This window comes from Carassius gibelio, chromosome A23 (assembly GCF_023724105.1).
Source record: "Carassius gibelio isolate Cgi1373 ecotype wild population from Czech Republic chromosome A23, carGib1.2-hapl.c, whole genome shotgun sequence".
Classification (NCBI taxonomy): Eukaryota; Metazoa; Chordata; class Actinopteri; order Cypriniformes; family Cyprinidae; genus Carassius; species Carassius gibelio.
This window is the reverse complement of record NC_068393.1, coordinates 16,723,780-16,745,116: the sequence shown is the minus strand read 5'-3', so window position 1 is coordinate 16,745,116 and position 21,337 is coordinate 16,723,780. Positions and strand designations below refer to the sequence as shown.

The 21,337-nt window shown below is 37.1% G+C and overlaps 2 protein-coding genes across 4 annotated transcripts; one reads left to right on the top strand and one right to left on the bottom strand.

Annotated features, from left to right (window-relative positions):
• Nucleotides 1–637: 637 nt before the first annotated feature.
• Nucleotides 638–7,479, bottom strand: LOC127944832 (myosin light polypeptide 6). 3 transcript variants are annotated; one of them, XM_052541139.1, is made up of 7 exons: nucleotides 5,969–6,101; nucleotides 5,437–5,464; nucleotides 3,438–3,581; nucleotides 2,677–2,850; nucleotides 2,464–2,541; nucleotides 2,176–2,216; nucleotides 638–1,179 (listed from the first exon to the last, which is right to left on the bottom strand). In XM_052541139.1, exons 1-6 carry the CDS (start codon nucleotides 5,969–5,971, stop codon nucleotides 2,188–2,190), a joined length of 456 nt encoding a protein of 151 aa, XP_052397099.1. In that variant the 5' UTR covers nucleotides 5,972–6,101; the 3' UTR covers nucleotides 638–1,179; nucleotides 2,176–2,187. The 3 variants fall into 3 exon arrangements, with proteins under 3 accessions (XP_052397099.1, XP_052397097.1, XP_052397098.1); XM_052541137.1 differs by lacking the exons at nucleotides 2,176–2,216; nucleotides 5,437–5,464; nucleotides 5,969–6,101 and adding exons at nucleotides 5,235–5,262; nucleotides 7,288–7,479; XM_052541138.1 differs by lacking the exon at nucleotides 2,176–2,216.
• Nucleotides 7,480–17,660: 10,181 nt separating this feature from the next.
• On the top strand, nucleotides 17,661–20,905 carry LOC127944415 (neurogenic differentiation factor 4-like). The gene is made up of 2 exons (XM_052540321.1): nucleotides 17,661–17,864; nucleotides 19,125–20,905. Exon 2 carries the CDS (start codon nucleotides 19,131–19,133, stop codon nucleotides 20,172–20,174), a length of 1,044 nt encoding a protein of 347 aa, XP_052396281.1. The 5' UTR covers nucleotides 17,661–17,864; nucleotides 19,125–19,130; the 3' UTR covers nucleotides 20,175–20,905.
• The last annotated feature ends 432 nt before the right edge of the window (nucleotides 20,906–21,337 follow it).

The window sequence follows — 21,337 nt, the reverse complement described above, 5'->3', positions numbered from 1 at the left end:
ATATTATTAGACGTGTACTGTTATATAGACTGGTAGATATATGTTATTAGTATTAATGAAAATTACAAAAAGTAGTTTCTTTATATAATTTCCTAATGATCCTTCCTTTGTTTTGCAGTACCAATTGTTAATCTTCAAATGAACATTTAGATTCTTCAAATTAATTAAAGGAACAACTGCAGCTTTAAATTCAGATGAGCATTAAAAAAAAGATGGTTTCTAAAACCCACTATATACCTGTCTGCCTGAGATTTGCCCTTATAAGTAATTGAGACAAATAAGTCCCAAAGACACTAAACATCTTCGTGCCAACAATGTTTACCTTTAATTTAAATCACTGACCTCAAACCAATTAGTGATCACTTGAATTACATTAGTCTAAATGCAAAAGAAGTTCACTTCAGACAGCTTGGTTTTTCTAATTAACTAAAATCAATTAACGCAACTGGTTTGGGGGGGGGGGGGGGTGCAAACAAGTTCAGCTTGCAACAGTGTAAGAACACTGCCATCTATCGGCAAACAGGAGAGAGGCAAGTTCAACTGGACTCTAAGCTTATGTTCCCTAAATTTACAATTACACGGTTTAAAAAAAAAAAAAAAGACTCTAGAAGAATATGAAATTAAGACAAACAAGTAGTTTCTGTTTAAAATTTACTTTATTCGACAGTGAGAACATTCCAAGATAATTCAAATATTATTGCATTTCCGATTCATAATTTCTCAATTTGAAAAAGGTAACTTATTCTGAAAAGGCCAAGAACAAAAGTCTGGCCGGACACAACATTTCTACTACAGCACAGTCCAGCAGAGATGCCTGAGGATACACTGGATATTGCATACACACTGCTAATGTGCTGCATCGAGAGGTTTTATTGCAGACCGGTCGGCACACCAGAGATCTTTTTCATATCGCTTTATGGTTTGAATACCACAGGACAGGAGGTGGACCTCTTGGAGAGTCATATGGGAACTTAAAGAAGATAAAGGCACTTCTAATAATAATACCCAAATGAGTGCAAACACGAGCGAAGGACTGGAGCCATTAAGCAAATGAAGGTGATGGAATGAATAGGAAAAACCGAAACAAAATGCATATAAAGAAATTATTACATAGAAAATAAGACAAACAAATGAGCTGTGGTCTTTATCTTCAACCGCTCATGACCATGCGGACGAGTTCTGTAGAAAAAAAGAAAATAAAACAAAGTTAAGTTCCCAATTTGTGCCAAAAAGGGGATCGACCCCAACTACAGCAAAGTGAAAAATTCATTTAAAACTATCATGATTAAAAAACAAATATACATAATTTACCATATTTACAAAATATATACGTTTAATAATAATAGCATCCAAATGCCCTTCACATAACCTCATCGAGCCTTGAAAAACTGCCTTTAGCCTGCGACTTTTGCTGTAGTTGGAAGCCATTCCCCAGCTGTTCTCGTTTATAAGTGGTGAGAAACAGGGTGAGAGCAAGATCATGGCTAGCTCCTACTAAACCACAGCTCAAAGACTTAACCAGGTCTGGGATTCAAGAAAATGTTAAAGAAGCTCCTTCTGGTTTTCCTCTACAGGACTAGAGTGGAAACGGTTTTATAGCACAGCTACAGTAATGAGAGATCGTAGAGTTGAGCTATGGATCAGCCTCCATCAGGAAAAGGGAGAGAAAGATCAGCAAAAACAGCCAAACCACTGCAATTTGTTTGGTTAGTTAATAATAAAAGCAACCACACTTCTTGGTGAGCACAGGAAGGGAGCGAGCTGATATCAAAAGATGAATCTAAGAGGACGCAGTACACCCTGTTATGCTACACCCCTTGACATGCGCTCAAGTCTGAAGCAGTGCAGTCGCCCTTTCGCCTCTGAGAGCCGTCGCAGGGACGGCCACATGCAGAGAGCATGCTGCAGCCAGGGGCCAGAGGAAGGGCTGCTGCAGAGATAGGAAAGAGTCCAACCATATGTCAAAACCTTCAAACTACATCCAACCCGGCTTTTCTAGCTCTAGATGTTGCATGATACACAGCTACCCTCTGGGTGTATATAGTATGTTAAACATAGCAAAATAATAAGGTGTAGACTATGCAATCACACGCATCTGAGAGCTTTAAAGAAAAAGCCTGGATGGATTGTTGCTTCACTTGTTCTAAATGTTGAGAGCAGGAGGTAGACGTATACCCGAGACATCTCTCAGCCAGACATGATGTGACGAACAAAGGCTGTGGAAGATCAGTTACAGTTACGGCATGCTTCCAGATCGGATTCTCGCTAAAGGAACTTACATATGCTTAGAATATTTTCTTTTCCATTGTGGTGCATAAACATAATACATTCATACAATCATGTAATTCCCAGCACAATGATCTATTCTGTATTCAAATGTACTGTTACTTAATTTGTACAGAAAAACTACTAGGCTCGTGAACAGCGAGTGTTCTCATCATGAACGTATATGAATAATCAAACCTTCGTAATTGATGCAGCCGTTAGCATCTTCGTGTCCGGCTAGAAGCGTTTCTACCTCCTCTTCGGTCATCTTCTCTCCTATAAAGAAAATAGATAAACTAATCTATAAATGTTTCACAAATAGAGCACTACATACCAACACACCATAATGTTCAGTTCAACCATGCCTAGAGATATATCTGTCTCTCTTCTCGGGAGACCAGGCCGGCTTACCCAGTGTGGTGAGAACATGGCGGAGCTCAGCACCCATGACTGTGCCGTTACCCTCCTTGTCAAATACTCTGAGCCCCTCCACAAAGTCCTCAAACGTGCCCTGGTCTTTGTTCTTGGCGATGGCCTGGAGCATGGGCAGGAACTGTTCAAAGTCCAGCAATTTATGGTTCATTTCTAAAGAAACAAAGATATCTTTAATCAGACAAAAAAGCATTTATTTCCATATTATCCAGTAAGAGAAAACTACTCCTGTAATTATTATAGTTAATCAAAGTATTACTTTTTGCACAAATACAGGGCTCAACAATAATGATGGGTTAGTGTGAAAGAGTTGGTTTGAGATAACAGCCTAATGATGTTGTCACTTCATGTTTTTATGCATTTAAACAAACTTAACACCCTTTTCAATAGCCTTTCACTTCACAAAACCGATAGACTTGAGTCACATGGATTATAGTGATGCTTTTAATCAGCTCTTTGAACTCTCATTCTGATGGCACCCATTCACTGCAGAGGATGTGCAAGTGATGTAATCATTTTTTTATACAATAATATATGCCACTAAAATAAAGTTTTTTGTTGTGAGGTCAGAAAAATATTGGCAGGGCAAGCACAAATCTGAACAACCAGCCGAGCAGATAAAAATGAATACGGTTGAGCACTGAAATATCTTATTCTATAAAATACAGAAAAAGACCAGATAGGACATGATATTAAGGCAATGATTATACAGGTCAGCTATTATCCAGGTCCTGTCCTACCTTCTGCCTTAGGGTTGCCCAAGACTTTGAGAACCTCTGCATTAACAGGATTCTGGCCCAGCGCGCGCATCACATCCCCACACTGGCTATAGGTGATCTTCCCATCTCCCGTCCGGTCAAACAGAAGGAAGGCTTCTTTAAATTCTGCAGAGATCCATTAAAAACAAATTATTGAAACAAAATGCTGGGAAACAAAAAGACAACCGGAAAAGAGAAGAACAAAATACATGCATGAAAAAAAAAGAAGAAAAAAATGAAATGAACAATGATGTCAAATAAGGATGGCTGATTTTAGTCAGCGTGAAAAACAGGACAAGATATAGAATGCCTTTCATTGTAGAGATGTAATGACAGGCCATTCCTTTAAAGGGCGTGACTTAACATAAAGAGCTCAATGGATCAGCACAAAGAGAAATACTGCACCAGCCATCAATATTAATGGCACTCTAGGCTATTTTCTGCTGTCTCTATTCAGGTTAGGCAAGCTAAATGACCACAATCTTATCCATTCACATTAAGTTATTATATACCTCAGTACTCAGACCTTTCGATCAAGTTAAAAAGCTAGTGAAATATTCAAAACCCCCAAAAAGCTAATTAAGCAGAACTTTAGGCAACTTACTGGCACAAAACTACACCATTATTATTTAGTACACACTATCTACAAATACTTGATTTCTGAATTATCTTTTATGGTATTTTGTGTGCATGTGTATATATTAATTGACCAAAAATATGAAAGTACTGAAAAACTGAATGTATTTAAGATTATTAAACAGCATAATAAATCATGTTTAAAAACACAATTTTAAAATAATTGTAAAAATGATTCTATAGTAATTATTCACATACGCACACAATTTCCTAAAAATTATAAAACACATAATATATAACAAATACAGTACAATTAAAAAGCCAAGAGTATTTTTTTCTAAATGTATTAATCTTTAAACATGAGCCTAAAGCCTATGCTTCAATTATTGAGTGTTTAAACTGTTACAGTACTTGTGGTTATAAATAAACTATTCTTTTGACTCCAAGCCAGAGTTCAGCAAAATAACTGAATGTTATCCAATAGGACAGGCCTTTCCAAAAAAAAAAAAAAAAAAAAAAAAAAAACTCCCATCTCTCCAATGTTTTTCCTGCTCACTGGAATGTGGCTGTTCCTTTGCATGCCTTAAATTGAGCCTTTAACCATATATGGTATGAGAGAAAAAACGGGAGAGTGAGGAGTTTTATGTCAATGTCCTTTGCTTAAACAAACAAGAGCAAATATGAACTTAAATGGCCATTCACCGAAAAAAAAGAAAAAAAAAGCTCATGCGACTAATAGTATCACAGATTATAACTCAAATAGTCAAGTTTCAGAGTTGATAATTAGACGTTTAACACAGCAAGACTTCGCACGCTTTTGTTAGCAGTTTCAACACTTCCTGACTCAGACACACCCTCTACAGATATGACTGTAGAGAGAAACACATTAGCTGATAGAACTACACTTCAAAAATGCATTTCTGCTCTCCAAAAAAAAAAAAAAATAATAATAATAATAATAATATATATATATATATATATATATATATATATATATATATATATATATATATCTATATCTATATCTATATATAGATATATATCTATATCTATATATATATATATATATATATATATATATATATATATATATATATATATATGATTATTGAGGTGCTATCAGATGCACAAAAACCAGCTTGTTGTCCTTAACACCATGCAAACTAAGTGACATCAGAACAGAAAAGTTTTCAGTGCACTCACCGTGTATTTGATCCAAGTTAAACTCAATCTGGAGGTGACATACAACAGTGGCAAAGGAAAACAATACAAAGGTAAGGAGAGAAAGCAGGAGGAATGTAGGGGCAGAGGAATAGATGAGCAGAATAACATGGATGGGATGATGAAAAGCAGGGAAATGGTACATAAACAGAGTAACATGCATCTGGACTAGACACAAACTCACCAAGAATCTGGTCCTCGCTGAAGTCAGACTGTTTTGAGACAGAGCGACATTCAGTGAATATGAAATGATGTACAACGGCAAAGCTGTGAATCAGATGGGATTTCTAACAACACCAACACATCTATGGGTCGATAAAATCCGCCAGAGAAAGTATTTCAGGCCACACGAAAAAGTTAGATAAGTTTTCTATCCTGGGCTAAAACTAACCAGCTAACGTTAATACTGTGCGCTAACTCACAGACCTTCTACCAGGTGACAGATAGGCTAAAACACAATCTTTTAATTAATGTAAGTTAGCTATCATACACAAGGATTTCTGTAAAATAAGTTACTTGAACAATTTACGCAAGTTTGCTCACTTTCTAGCGTACAAATAGGCGTAAGACTCGGTTAGCTAGCATGAAATATGCTAACGACAGATTATTAGCACTAACCGTGTATATAGTTACCAAATCATAAACTTATTAATGTTTCTATAGAAAAACATTCTAGTGAACTCTATTTTTAAATTAAATGTGTACAAGATGCCTACCATATCTGCAGTGGTTTGTTTTCCGGTTGTGTGTGTTGCGGCGGGAGTATGTGATGATGAATCGAGCTAGCGCTGCTGCTGAGTTAATATGAAGGGGTGCGATATCCGATTCGTGAATGAATCATTCCTTGGAGTCGGATCTTTTCAAAGAATTAGCTCAACCGGCTCACTACCATGACTGAAACACCGCCCATAAGAAGTGACGTTAGGCTTGAACCATACCTGCATCAAACTAACCAAGGCCTATGAAATTACAACATTAATTTATAAAATAACTATATTAATAATAAAGTATTCACAATATTTAATAAAAAAAAAAAAAAAAACTGGAACATTCCACTAGAAATTGGACGTCAGGATCTGCGTGATACGTCATGACGTAAAGAATAGCTGAATCACTTAAAAAAAAGAGATCGTTTAACAAGAACTGTTCGAAGGAACCGATTCTGGAGAATGAGTTTGCCTTCCCTTTACTACCATGAAGGGTGGAGCCGTGGAGAAGTCTCATTACACACAAAGAGTGATGATATAAGTGCACAGACACACTCCCAGCGCATATCACTATACCATAATGATTGACTGCACATAGTTGGCAAAGGGTGTATATGTTCAGTGCTGATGATTTGTAGACTTGTGAAGCCTTGCGATTAAGCTTTTGTTTGCAAGGTCAAATTGTGTACTTCAATGCTGCCTTTCTAGGCAGATGGAGGTGTAGGCTTTATATTCATAAGGATATCTATGAGTCGTATAGATAACAAATAAAAAGGAATAAAGAAAACTAATCAAAGAGCCTCAGTATCTGACTGTTCTGCTCTATTGGTTTCAGTATAGATTTGAGAATAAGGTATCTTATATAACAAGGAAGAATATAAATTATTTAGCACATTTAAGTAAAATTCAAGGTGACACCAATGCAGCTCTGGGACTCAATAGTGGACCCGCACTGGTGCCCCATTTCTCAATCCTGATATAGCTCTATTCTCTTAAGATTTGAGGGACACAGTTTTCTGTGTGCTATGCTGAGGTAATCAGAAGCTGGATAGAAGATTACACCAATGTTTTATTCACAGCTACTACTACCAAATTCAGATCTGATACTTGTGTTGCTGTGTGTTGCCATACAGAACATATTAATCTATAATAAGTCCACATCAAATTCAAACATCAAAAGGGTTTTTGGTCCATTTTGATCCACATTCTATCTGTGCTACATTTCCCTTTGCTATTTTAGTGATGCAGAAGAACTGTTGCCATAGTAATGAAGAATAAGCAGGAGAAATGTCAAATTCTAAACGCTCTGTTGCAGGACCATCACTTACCTCTAACATGCTGGGGTCAAAGGGGGAATCAGAGGGGCGCAGCATCCGCGGTTTCAGCTCAGGAGCTGGTTTTCGGGGTGAAGGTGTTGTGGCAGGGCAAGGAAAAGGTGGTCCATGCCTTGGTAACGTTCCCCCTGATGGAGACTTTTTAATTGACGGTTCTCGTTTTGGTGCCATCTTTAGACCTTGAAAGGTGTCCTTCCTCCCGGTCCACTGTTTTGCAAAAAAAAAAAAAGAAAAATCAAGGAAATAGCTCAGTCAGATGAATTGCATTCGTGTGTCCCCTGATAGTAGAAAAAGAGAAAAGAAGAGGAGACGCAAGCAGGATGCAGGAATAATCTAGGATGAATTCATGCAGTAGATGTGCATTCAGTGAGAGTGGAAAAGCATGTGCGTAGGAGTGCAGTCTCACTGAGTCTGTTTCACTCTCTTCGCTTGTATTTATATGTAGGTGAGAATCGTGTTCATATGTGGGTGTTAGGGTGTTTATGTCACTGACAGACAGCAATATCAGTACAAAAGAAACTCATTTTACATTTGCATCAAAACCTCTGTGTGTATGTGTGTGCAGAAGAGCTTGATCTCCTACGGTTATTTATTGGTATTTCTATTTTTATTAAATTCCTTTAATGTCTGGGAAATATATCCCTCACACTTGCATTCTTCCTCAATGCTTCTTTGTGCTGATTCTGTGAAGTATTACTATCAATTTAATTTGTCTAGTGTTTATGTATTTTATAGTGAATATTTATTATTTTTTACATTGAAAGGGTAATTAAGCTTTATAAATGTAGCTGGGCAAAAGTATAATGACACCCACTTCTGAACAAATACCAGTATTCAAGTGAAGGTAAATCTTAATGCTATTCATAATACAGATTATTTCCAGTGAACTGTGTGCTGAAACCCTTTTGTTTTGAAGTGTCTGGGTCATGTGTTCACAATGAAATCACAAAAGGCAGGAATTTCTTTTTTTTCTATGCACAGTACTATTAACCAATCAGCACATGCTCAGGTCGAGTGAGAGCACAGACAAAGTAGTGCTTGCCTATAACCACTAGATGTCAGTATTACCCAAAATAAAACCTTAACCAGACCAAAAAAAAAAAAAAAAAAAAAAAAAAACAGGAAAAGAAAAAGAAAGAAATGGGGCTATTAAACTCTATTATAAAACGTCCCTTTTCCTTCTTAATTAAGCCCCACGTGAGTAGCTACATAAAAATAATTAGGTAGTGAAAATTATTTACAGGCTAAATCAGACTATTTTGGTTCCATCTCTATCCGTATTGTATTATTCAAACTGAATATTACGAGTTGCCTACTAATTCCTTTTGAGCCATTCAATAATTTTGTCAGGACGTCACTAAAAATGAATATTTTTTTAAACCCACTAATAGCCCACATCATCATACGATATGTAAACAATAGTTTTTAAATCGAACTTAAGATAGTTGTTTATATCGACAGTAGGCCTACATTTCTTTTACGTCCAGATATATTTAGTGCACCTCGAAATTTTACGGAAGCCTTCGAATAATCAATGTTCTCGTTCCTTTAATAGATTTTACGTACAATCCATCGCGCTCAATGGGCCTTGAAATCACCGTTTGTGTCTCGATCATCAGAACAATGGTGACACAGGACCCCCACCGCGCGACCAACGGCACACTGAATTAATTCATTAATGCACATTTTGGTTATTACAAATGCTCGCCAGACCTGTTTAATTTGCAGCAAAATGTCAATAGACTGTAATATATTCTTGTAACCAGTGGGGACCTCACGTGTTTTATCAGTGAACACGACGTCAACTAAGCTAGTCTGCCGAGTTAACATCAAGTCTTACAACTGATTAAAGAGATTCATTTTTGGCCCTCACGTTTCTCTTATTCTCTTCTTGTGCAATAATCGAAGCAAAAACTAATCTAGTAATCTAGGTTAAAATTTCTTAAATCTTCTGCTTAGTTATTTATGTTGTTGTTTATTTTCCATAGTTTCTGGAGTATGACTTCTGTAGACATCTAACCAACTTTTGGTGAAAGATCTTCACAACATCAGTTTTTTTTTTTTAACACGAGCACAAAATTGATCGTTCTGGTGTCTGTTTTTTCCCGATTGGAAAAGTAAACTTTAAATTTTGCCTTCCTCTTTTCAGGCTTTTGATGAAAAGAAATTGAATTATGCTGAACTAGGCAAAGGGAATCATTTGTTCCTCAGAGGTTCCCCCAGAATGTGTAATAGAATTATAGCAACTGCCCCACCTAATGTCTTACAGAATCCCTGGACCATGCTAAATCATCAAACCACCTGATTTATTTTTAATGGCATTACACCCCTTACTCTGTAGTGTCATGGTAATATCTGTGGCTCCTCCAGCTGTCTCTATATCACATTAGCCAAGCTTAATATTGACTGTGTAGGGCTCGGGAAACAATAAGCCTAGAAGACAGGCAGCTTAGAGGCAGCCAGCCAATCTGAAAGCCCTGCAGTTGGCTGGAGGGGTGTTAACTAAAGCTGAAGTTGCTTTTGCCCTGGAGGAGCAGTTCAATCAATGGGATGCTTAACGCCGGGGTACACACATGGACCCGTGGCTTTCAGATCCAGGCATCCCTCAACAAGTCCAAGCTGACGAGAAACCATGAAACCTGATGCAACTTGATTCCTTTTATTTTGTCTCTCTGTCTTTCATGCAGCAAACAAATAATCACTTCTCGTCTCATTTAATCAGAAACTGTAGTGTTTTCCAGCTGGCATCTTTTTTTCTGCATCAAAAAGTCTGTATAAAAGTGGCAAAATACTTCAAAAACCAATACATTGGACTGATTTAAATGTCGGCTCATTGGCATCGCGCCAATGCATATTGAATTTTCTACTGAAGCTGTGGGAAAATAAAGAAGCTGTATTAACTGATGATATTCAAAATCATTTTAAAATAATTTCAATTAATGTTTTAGAGAAAATAACGTTTTTTTTTGTTTTTGCTAAACTAGATTTATTTTCATTTAAATTCATTTATAAAAATGAAATCAAACCATATCACCTTCGTGCCGTGTGTCATATTGCTGTAAACCACAGGGAATCAGACTTTTCCACTTGTGGGCTGAATGCACCTGATCACACCCAATCTGTGGCCCCCTGCCAAACACTCCAAAATCTTTTAATTTGCTGAAATGAAACCTGCAAATCTGCTCACTCATGTCATTAATTACAAAACGCCAGTTGCATTTTTTTTTTTTTTTTTATGACACATATGAATCTTCTAATGATGGGATTTGTTGGAGAAGCTAGAATAAGGAATGGGCAAAATCTGCCTATTTTGTTTGAGAATACTGATTATGGCCTTTGATTAGTGCATGGGTGCAATCTATTCAACTTCTCTCACTCCCTCCCATCCTCCCCTCCCTCTATACTTCCCAGCTACAGACCCTTGGGGTATGCCCACGTCCCAAAGGACAGCCAGCCTAGCAGATGGAACTCCCCTCCCCTCCCCCTCCCCCTCATCTCTCACAGCTCACCCCAACAGGGTTGGGGTTCAGGAAAAGGATGGACTGTGATTGGATGAACACTTCATTTGATAAAATGTGGTTTGAGAGGAATTCTCTGACCACCTTAATTGCAACTATAAGTGATTGTATTCAGCTCATTCGAATGTTTCCATTATCCTCTGTTGGCTCTAATAGCCAGTATGACCCTCAAAATTCCCCAACAGAATGGAATTTACGTGCCTTCCAAGCAATCGCTAGAAAAATTGCAAGAGGTGATGCGTGGACACTCTCCAGCCATCGTTTCAATAGCAGCACAGCCTATAAAGGGGTTGCAGGTGGCATATTGTGCAAATGGGCAATTTTACGCTTCCAATTATGCAGTGGGCACTTGATATAATATGGGATTGATTTACACAAACTGGCAGACTGTCTTATATTCCCTGCTTCCCCCAACTCGCTCCTCACTGGCCATTATTTCAGTGTGTTTAATAGAGAAAAGGAATGGTTTTAGTAATAATGCACTGATGAAGAGAGTAAAACTGAGGTTAAAAGTCCACAGCTATAAAACTCGGCCCCACTTCTCCCCAGTATCCGAGAGCATGAGTTAGGCTGTTCTCCTGTCCCTCAGGATCCATCCCAGAGAACTCCTGTATTCAGCTCCAGTTAGCAGCAGATAAGGCCGGAGCTCTGGGATTACCTTTACAACACATATCTTTTAAAACACAGACACACTCTTACTCTCTATTATTCTCTGAAGGGAATTCAATTCAGTTTACAGAATCTATTTTGGACATGTACACTCTTAAAAACAAAGGTTTCTTATTGGAACAGATGAAGACCATCCATTAAACATTTCAATTATGAAATTTGTTCTGTTCAGGGAAATGCGGCTCTACAGAAGACAATAGTGTTGTTGTTCAGCCCCAGTCAGTTCAAAGTTGATTCAGTTCAATTCAATAACAATGTTGATTTTGTTAAATTCAATAATAATGGTAAAAAAAGAAAAGAAAAAAGGCTGCAGAAGAATAGAGTCATTATTCAGCTCAAATCAGTTCAATGTTGATTTAAATCAGTTGAATCGCAGTGTCGATGTTGCAAAATTCATCAGTTAAGATAAAAAGCAGCTTTACAGAAGACACTAGTGTAATCTAGCGGAAAAACATTCTTCACACTAAGACAAAAAAGGGTTATTTAAATAACTGAATGGCTCTTCCATGGCAAAAACTGGTTATTTCGAAGACACTGAACATTTATGTCTGTATTTCGAAACTTTATTTGGTTGAATAGTTTCTGAATAGTTTCTGAACTTTCAACAAAAAAAGTTAGAAAAAGTCCAAATTTTTATCTAAGTTTTCCCCAACAGCCAAGCCCCCATCACCCAAACAGACCCCTGCTTTATAATTATTACAAGGGGCTCAGCTTTCAGGAGACATGGAAGGAGCATGTGTGCATGGCTTTAATTCCTATTGTATTCGTTCAATCTCAGTCTAAGCAAGTGTGTCTGTGTCTGAGCTCAGGAGAGAGGGAGTGAGGGAGGGAAAGACAGAAACAAGGACCCATCTGTCAGTGAGGCGAACGAATCCCCCTTCCCACTCCAAACAGGTCCCTTGGGACTGCAAAAAAGGATAACTCACTTGTGGCAATAGTTGTGGGTGTGTGGGGTTTTTTGGCACAGAGAAGGACTCTCAACCAAGGGAACTAACAGCATCACAACAAGCCAGCTAGAGTAAACAAGTGCTAAGTCATCGCTGGTGTGCTTAAGGAGACGCGTCCTACTAACTGTCGTTGATGTGTTGACAGGGGGTGGATGCGCTTGATTAGTCTGTTTTGGCTTGCCAGGTATCTGCTGAAGATTTGGTGCTTTTTTCCTTTTTTTTTTTTTGGTGTAATGCATTCAGCAAAAACTTTATAGCAAAGCTCCAGGCTGCAACTGTTCGCGAATGTGACAAAAATGTGACAAATAATTTAAAATCTAGTTCAGAAAACTTTTCCTATGTGGTTTTGTCAGATATAATTTTATAAATATATATATAAAAACAAATACAAAAACAAATTTTTTAATGGTTATTGTTTGCATATATCCAGTTGAGGCCTAAGGTTAAATCGACTGTCAGGAATATTCTTTCACAACAGTGTGATATTTATATATGGCACAAATATAGTTAGGATCACTACAATGACGACAACAAATAGGAACTAATTATAGTAAAAACTAGAAAAATGCCCTATTTTGGATTTTTCTTTTATGCTCACCAACACTGCATTTATTTGATTTTAAAAAAGAAACTGTAATAGAATGAAATTAAAATTATTTTTTTCGGAGTATGAAACTATGCAGTCAATGAACTGAACTCTTCTGAATAACCATCTTTATGGAGAAATTCTGTAATTTGTAAACTAAAATTATCACTTGGCTCTTAAAAGTATTGTTTTAATGATTCATTTTGTGAAATATCTTCAAGTCCGATCAGTGCTTTCTGAATAAGTGCAGAAACGTAAGTGCAAAGGACGGCAGAGGGGGTTAGGGGAGTGAAGCTGTCACTCCAAACAAAAAAAGAGGTCATGGGAGTTCTGTGTGCTGTTCTTCTGGATATAATTTGAACTCTAAACTGTCTCAACAGGAGGTTGACTATTGAGTATACCGCTGGTCTCGTGGCTCTGCATTCACAGATTTTCCATGAAGACCCACTGCACGAACACTTAAGTAAGCCTCACGAAACTCTCAGTGTTCAGGTCAGATGGTAAAAAGTAGTAAATGGTCTCTTGTGGTTGTAGTGTTCACTTCTGGTTGAGGTGGACTAGAAAATGCAGCAGGCCTTGGTCCCTGAGTAGGCTGACTGATTGTAGGGCACAAGGGAGCAGAGTTTGGGCACAACACAGTAATTCCCAATACAGGTTGCAGGTGTGACACAGCATTGTGAAACACTCGTGGGAGCTGATTTTGTGGAGAAGCAGGGTTACCCTGGGATCTTTGGGGAAGCATGACACAGTTACTATAGGTGTACATACTGTTGACACACATGTGATCCCTGGTTCATGTGGGACAGTATACCACTCTGAACACACTTAAGCATGTTACCCTTTCTATGACCTTCACACAAACCGAAAATCTGAAGGCTAACTTCTCAGAAATAGATTCTCAGGGACTTGAAAATGAGTTTTAAAGGGAGAATATTGACGCTTTTTTTTTCTTTACTTAAGTTTGTGGCTGTTTTCTTTCAAGATTTCTTTCATGATTAATTGGACATTGATTGTTGATTGTTCCCATAGCAAAGGGTTCCTATCTTCATCAGTGCATAGATTTTAACATCATTTCTATGCCGCCAAGTGGAAACCTTCCTCCTTTGTGTGAAAGGAAAGAAGCATCACCCGAGTGAACTAGCGGTATGGATATTGTTCTATTGTGTTGATTGTGTTGTCGCACGAGAGATTATGGTAGGCAGGCGACTGGCGCGTGAGCGCTGGTGCAGCAGACGCATCACTTAAGCCCATCTGTTCATTCACCAGTGTCCGGCTTGACTTAAACTTTTAACTATCTAGGTGAACCTATATACCAATTATAAATGCTGGCTAGCAATCATAAATGATAAATACAATATAAAAAATAAAAAAAATCTTAACAATTTGTGTTTTATCATTAGATCACTGTGGATCACTTTTCCATTTCAAACTATTTAAAGGTATAGTCATTCTCTGATCTACATTATATTTGGAATGAAAATTAATTTTAAGTGTTATAAAAAGTTTTTGCAGAGAGAGTGTGAGCAAACTGTCTAGTCTTGGCCACAGATGTGCACACTTGGTGCATACAATGGGATCAGTGTGAGGACACGTGTGACCTGAAGACCCACAGTCAATAGCACACTACTACAATAGAGCCCCTACTGTGCATAAACACATAATGTGAAGCCCCATTTTGCCAAACAAAGTCAAACTTTATCAATTTAAGAGGGAAAACTTCATAAATGCTGAAAAATGCATATAATATTATTTGGTATATATATAGGGCTAAACTTAACTTTTTTCACTTTAAGTGACAACTTAAAAAGTCCACTAAGAACATGTATTTTACTATGTCAGTATATTAGTATAAATATATTTATAGACAAAAAAAAAAATCTGATGCAAGAGAGAGCAATTTGATTGATTGGTGAATAAATGTACATTATTCAGGGTGGACACAACTTAAATTTCTTGCATGAAAACGAGGCTGTGTTGGAAAGATAAGCTATCTGTTGAATAAGGTATATTTCTCACAGCAACTTTAACTTTAACATGTTATATATTCTTTTTTTCTTTTTACAAAAGGTAGACTTTAAATGTTGCGCCAGAACCCAACGCAAAGTTAAAAACTTGCCAATATATTTAAAGAAAATGTGTCGCCTGCCCTACGTCATTCTTCACAACGTCGTTTTCATTCATGGAACATTAAATAGGAGTCCACATTGGTAAAGTTCTGAAATTAAAATTTTTGTGATATATCACGTGTTGTTTACATAATTATACGTTTGAAAATTACAAGTTGCCCTAAGTATCTGTTGCATATGATATAAAGTCCAATAAATATTTTCAGATAAGAGTACTTCATGGAACAAATCGCTCTCGGGCGCAGAATGCACAGCTGAGCAGGGGAGCCTGCAGTATTTCTTCTGAGGGTATGTATAGAGTTATTTTATTTTAAAGGCTATATATATATATATATATATATATATATATATATATATATATATATATATATATATATGGATTAAAAGCAACAAAAGAGCATGTTCACAGATGAAACCAGAGAACAAAACAGAGTTGGATGAAGTGGATTAGAGGCACCAGTGCGATCACTTGCATTTTTTCTAACAGTGGAAACAACTTAAAATAAGCAGTCATTTTTGCCCATAAAGGTAAGTGTAATACATCATTCTAAACTGTAAAGGGTATACTTTTATTTCTGTGAACTCACAATATAAACAAAACATTGTGCTTTTATAAAATAAAGAAAACAAACGCTTTCTGTCATCTTGGTCTTGAGCAGGAGCGCTTCACAATGATGAACCGAAACTCAGCGAATTGCCTCACATACATGCTAAAACTGTATAAAGCTTTAAATTACTTTAAAATGAATTAATAAAAAAATAAATAAAAAAATAAGAAAATAGAAACTCTATCTATGCATTTCTCTCTAAAGGCATGTCCAGTTATCTGTCTTCTTTTTATCACTATAATTGATGGATGTCTAAAATATTCAAATAAGGAAAAGCCTAAAACAGGCCCAATTATAATTTGAGTTTTATTTTTAGATTATGTATAATTCAAAAATAAAACTCTAATTATAATGGCATATTTGTAAAACTTTGTCCTGTAATTGTATAACTGCTATTTTTATTTTCAGATTTGTATGATGCTCTATTCTGAATACCTTCAAATTTAAAGGACTTGTTGCAACGCAATTTTGTCTGATATGTGAATTATTTATTAGCCTTTGATTTCATGCAGCAAATGCTTTAAAAGCAGTTTTGAAAATTACTTTATTGCATTCCAGACGCTTTACTTTTCACTATACATTTTACGGGTAGATTGAATGTAAAACATTGTCATGAATTCGTTGTATTCTCATTTATAAAATAGGCAACAAATGATTTGTTGTAGTCTAACCCGATCTCATGAAAGTGCGTATATCGTATATCTCGAAGATCTCGATCAGGTCAGTCTGAGCGCTCATGGTACGCACAGTGCGTACAGCTGTACACCTGCACGCGCCACTGCGGCTGAGTGAGTTATCTTAGCGAAACAAAACCGTTTTGGCTTGATTAATCCAGCAGTTATTGAGCGTTATGTTTTGGTGGGCAGAGGGGCGCTAATGAGCGGACGGAGCGAATGAATGAAACGGGTGAACAACACACCTGCTCACACTGCACCAAGCTGTCACAATCATTTACTGGGACGCGCGCGCGTCTTTGTACACTAGACTACTGTAATTAGAGTTAAGACCAATGTTTGACCTCGCCATAAACCAAATAGGGCTCAGGGGTATTAATACAGCACTGAGCGGGCTTTATTGGGGCAGAAACGTTAGGTCACGAAAGAAAAGCGGAGAGTGATTTAGAGTCTCAATGATAGGCTATTTTCAATTAGGAAAAGCCTACAAATCAACTGGTGTATTACAATCCAGTAAACGAAAATAATGTGCTGTTGTTGGCAATCAATTCAATAATAAAAAATAGCCTAGTTCTTTTTTTTATTTTTTTTTATTTTATTTTTATTAATAAAGGTGACAGTCTAAAAGTGTTTTCTATATTTTAAAGTTTAAAATTACTCACTGTAAGTTAATTACACCACTTAGATTGATTACTTAATTAGTATAAACCATGATTTAACACAAAACAAATTTTTTTCTTAAATAACAATAAAATACTATGCCAACATTTCTTGCTTCAAAAATGTAAAGCCTTTTAATGAAACTTCCTCCAGACATGTATTTTATAACCCAGTATAAAATAACAATTGAAATACGTGTTCTACATTGAATTACACGTTGAATAACGTAATAGATTAAAATACATAGCCTATCTATTTACACGTCATTGACCCAAATACTGTTGACATTTGCAATCTTCTTCTCTCCAACAAATGACAAATGCATTGCAAAGCCTCTCACCTTACAAGGTTTATAAGGATAATGTATAAGGGAAGCCGCATCGTGCCCTTTACAGAACTGCCAACACTCAGACACAAAGCTCGGGGATAAATTCACACACTTAAGTCGTGAAACTTTTGGCCACGAGCGCGCCACGCGCGTTCGGATCAGCTGGAGGGGGTATGGGGCTTGTGGGCGGAGCTTATGAGCATCTCTAGAAAGTCAAAGCCGGGAGTCAATGCGCCTCAGTTAGGCAAACGACACGCTCTGACGCACCAATGGAGAGCTAACGGACCAGCACTGGCGCAGACGGACTGTTAACACACACAAACCATCAGCGGGGAGTCTGGAACTTTGTTTTTCTGTTTTTACACCAATTCTTTTAAACATTTTAACAGTGCGTTCACGGTTTCTGACCACCTTTTAAAAACTTTTATTGAAGCGACGCCAGGAGCTACATTAAGGTACGGTTGTTTTTAATAAATTAGGCTACCAAAGTTACTTTTTAAAGATATTGTAGTAGGCTAATGCATGTATTAATCGAATAGATTATTATTTCAGGATTTATTACAACATTCAGATAATAAAAAATATTCTGTGGCTTATATATATATTAATTTCTTGTTTTTTTTTTAATAACTGAATGAAAAGGTAATCTGTGTTTGTGTATATATGAAGAGTTCAGATGCAAAAGCCTCTAAGTGCCGTTTGAAATTTTCTTATAAAGTGAGCATTTTCATCAGGCTCCTATGTGTAGGTTCAGTAATTTCACTTTAATGGCAATAAATAGTTTATTTTCTGCCCCATTAAGTAAAATAACAGAGCGTAAACATAGGGAAAAAAAACATTTTAGAAAATTTTTTTTGATTCCATCTAGATTTTTAGATACTATTTTTATTTTATTTTCAGGAAACAATTTAACTTAGGCATTATTATTATTATTATTATTATTATTATTATTATTATTATTATTATTATTATTATTATTATTGTTATCATCATCATCATCATCAATGCCGATAAATAAATGTATTTTCTATTCATTAGGCTATACAAACTTTTGCGTTGTAGACTACTTATAAAGGAATACCAAACACGCACCAATGCACGAATACCACGAATGGTTGTGAACGGCACAGTTGAATGTAACTTTACTTAGAATCTCAACATTTCACTAAAAAGCTCGCCCTAGTTTTAAAAGAAAACAAATAGAATAGGCTATTAATCAGCGCAAGAATACGTGTTAGGACGCTGACAAATCTCTGTGGCAAAAACTCATATTTAGAGACAATGCAGATGTCTTTCAAACAAATCAAATTCAACACTTTTCTAGTATTAGTGTGGCTTGGTCCTGTGTTTGTTGATTCCGGTTTACAGGCTTCCCTCAAATTAAATCCGAGCGCTTTATCTGTGGACTAAATCCAGTCGTGTCCCAGATTTGACAGCGTCTCCAAAATGACTGCGGAAATCAAAGGGTTCATACAGAAAGTCTTTCCATTAGATGGAGCATTAAAACTGAGAGAAGAAATGGAATTATAGAGCTGTAAGCTATATAATAATCATCAAAATAATCTTGCTGTCTGTCAAGTCTCTCCATTATGAGGGTCTTAACTAGTGTGAGATGCACAATTCAGTCATGCTCTGAATATCTAAACCCATGGAGTTATAAATAAGGCTTCATTTTGATTTGAATGTACTCACAAATCTTTTTCATGTGCCCTCAGATCACAATGATGACCAAACCTTACGGAAAACCAGGGGATGTGACTGAGCTAGTCAACTCCCTTGGATGGATGGAGGAAGACCTCAGCTCACCGGATGGTGACCAGACACCTGAGATTGGTCACTATCCGCTACACAGGAGACCTGTAGAGATTGGGAGTGAGGATATGGAGGAAGAGGAGGAAGAGGAAGAGGTGGGTCTCGACGGTGAAAAGGCACCCAAGCAAAGAGGTCCTAAAAAGAAGAAAATGACCAAAGCCAGACAAGAGCGTTTCCATGCCCGACGAGTCAAGGCCAATGCCAGGGAACGCTCTCGCATGCATGGGCTGAACGATGCATTGGACAGTCTGCGGCGCGTAATGCCTTGTTATTCGAAGACCCAGAAGCTCTCCAAAATTGAGACCCTGCGGCTGGCCCGCAACTACATCTGGGCGCTGTCGGAGGTTTTGGAGAGTGGCCAGTCAACCGAGAGCCTTGGTTTTGTGGAGATGCTATGCAAGGGGCTTTCACAACCTACCAGCAACCTCGTGGCCGGCTGCCTCCAACTTGAACCCTCATCCATGCTGTTCAACAACCTGGATGAAAAGTGCGGGGTTCCAGGAATTGGTGGTCCTCAGGGTCACCCCATTACCTATCCCTCACCGGGACTTCCCAGTCCGCCCTACGGCTCATTGGAGGCCACACACTTGCTTCATCTGAAGGGTTTCAAGGGGGCTAACTATGAGAACTCCTCACCCAACGAATGTAGCAGCGGCACGCCACCTTACGATGGCCCTCTTACTCCACCGCTCAGCATCAGTGGCAACTTCGCCCTCAAGCGGGAGCCGTCACCACATGAGGCTGAGAGGAACTTTACCCCCCACCCGACCCATGCCACCCATTACATCTCCTCACACCCTTACCCACCTTCCTCTTTAGCTGGTCTTCCAGCTCCTCAGGGTCACCCGCTGTTCCCAGGCACCCGTTTTGAGCTTCCTTTAGACATGGCTTTTGACCCGTTTACCCCTTCGCACATTGTGACATCACAGATGAGCAGCATTTACAGTGAATAAACAGATATCACCTCCACAGACTCTCAGCAATTCTGCCTCCTGCTCCTTAGTGTGCTTCCAGGGGCACAGCAAATTTAAGGAGGCACTTTGCATGTACCCTGTCTGATCCCTTAAGAGACCAGAGCAGTCAGTGAGAGAGTATCTGAAACGCAACCTACCTGTGGCAACTGAAGTACTGAGAAAGAGATGTTTATTTTTCATTAATTTATTCTTGTTTTTGTCATGACTGAATTTGTTACTTCTTTAAATGTTATTTTTAATTGTCCGGGGGTTGTATACTGTATAAACTTGATGTTCTCCAGCTCAAATTGGATGATGACTTTGGTACACTTGCCATAAAAGTACATCTCTACTGACACAAACTGGAAGGTTTTTACTATCTTTGGTTTAACCAGATGCCGATTTCCCACTAAACAGAACACAAGAAAAAATTATAATAGGAGGAATAAAAGAAAAGGACAAATTTGGTACACTACATTTGCCATAACAAATGCATTTATTTATGACTGTATTTATTATTTATTTTGATGACAATTGTATGTTTTGAATTGTATGTTTTCTCAGCACTGTTTTTTTTTTTGGTACACTGCCAGTCACTGTTACCAATTATCATAAAATATCTAATTTATTTATTGGAATTAATTCAGTAAAATGTATTTTTGTCATTCTCCACAATATTTGTCATTTTGCTGAAGCATTTGTATATATTTACCTGTTTCGCACTTAATGAAATAAATATTCTTATATAATATGACACAAATTTGTTTGTTCATTTTGCATTTTTATCATTGTTTATCATTGTTTAGAGATTCTATAATGTAAACTGAAAACATAATGAAACATTTTACCAGCTAGAATAATAATTGTAACAATGAAACCAGAAATAAAAAATGCATTGCATTAGATAATAATGCAATTTTGTCTTGATAATCAAAAGTTTCACTGTTATGCTTGATCTTTATTTCATAGTCATGCTGAATATTCTTTAATGTATGACCAAATGTATTTATAGACTCCGAGGAAAAAAAAACAGATTAAAAAAGTATATATATATATATATATATATATATATATATATATATATATATATATATATACACACACACACACACACACACACACACCTATGCAATCACTTAATTTGTAAGGTGATCATAGGTATA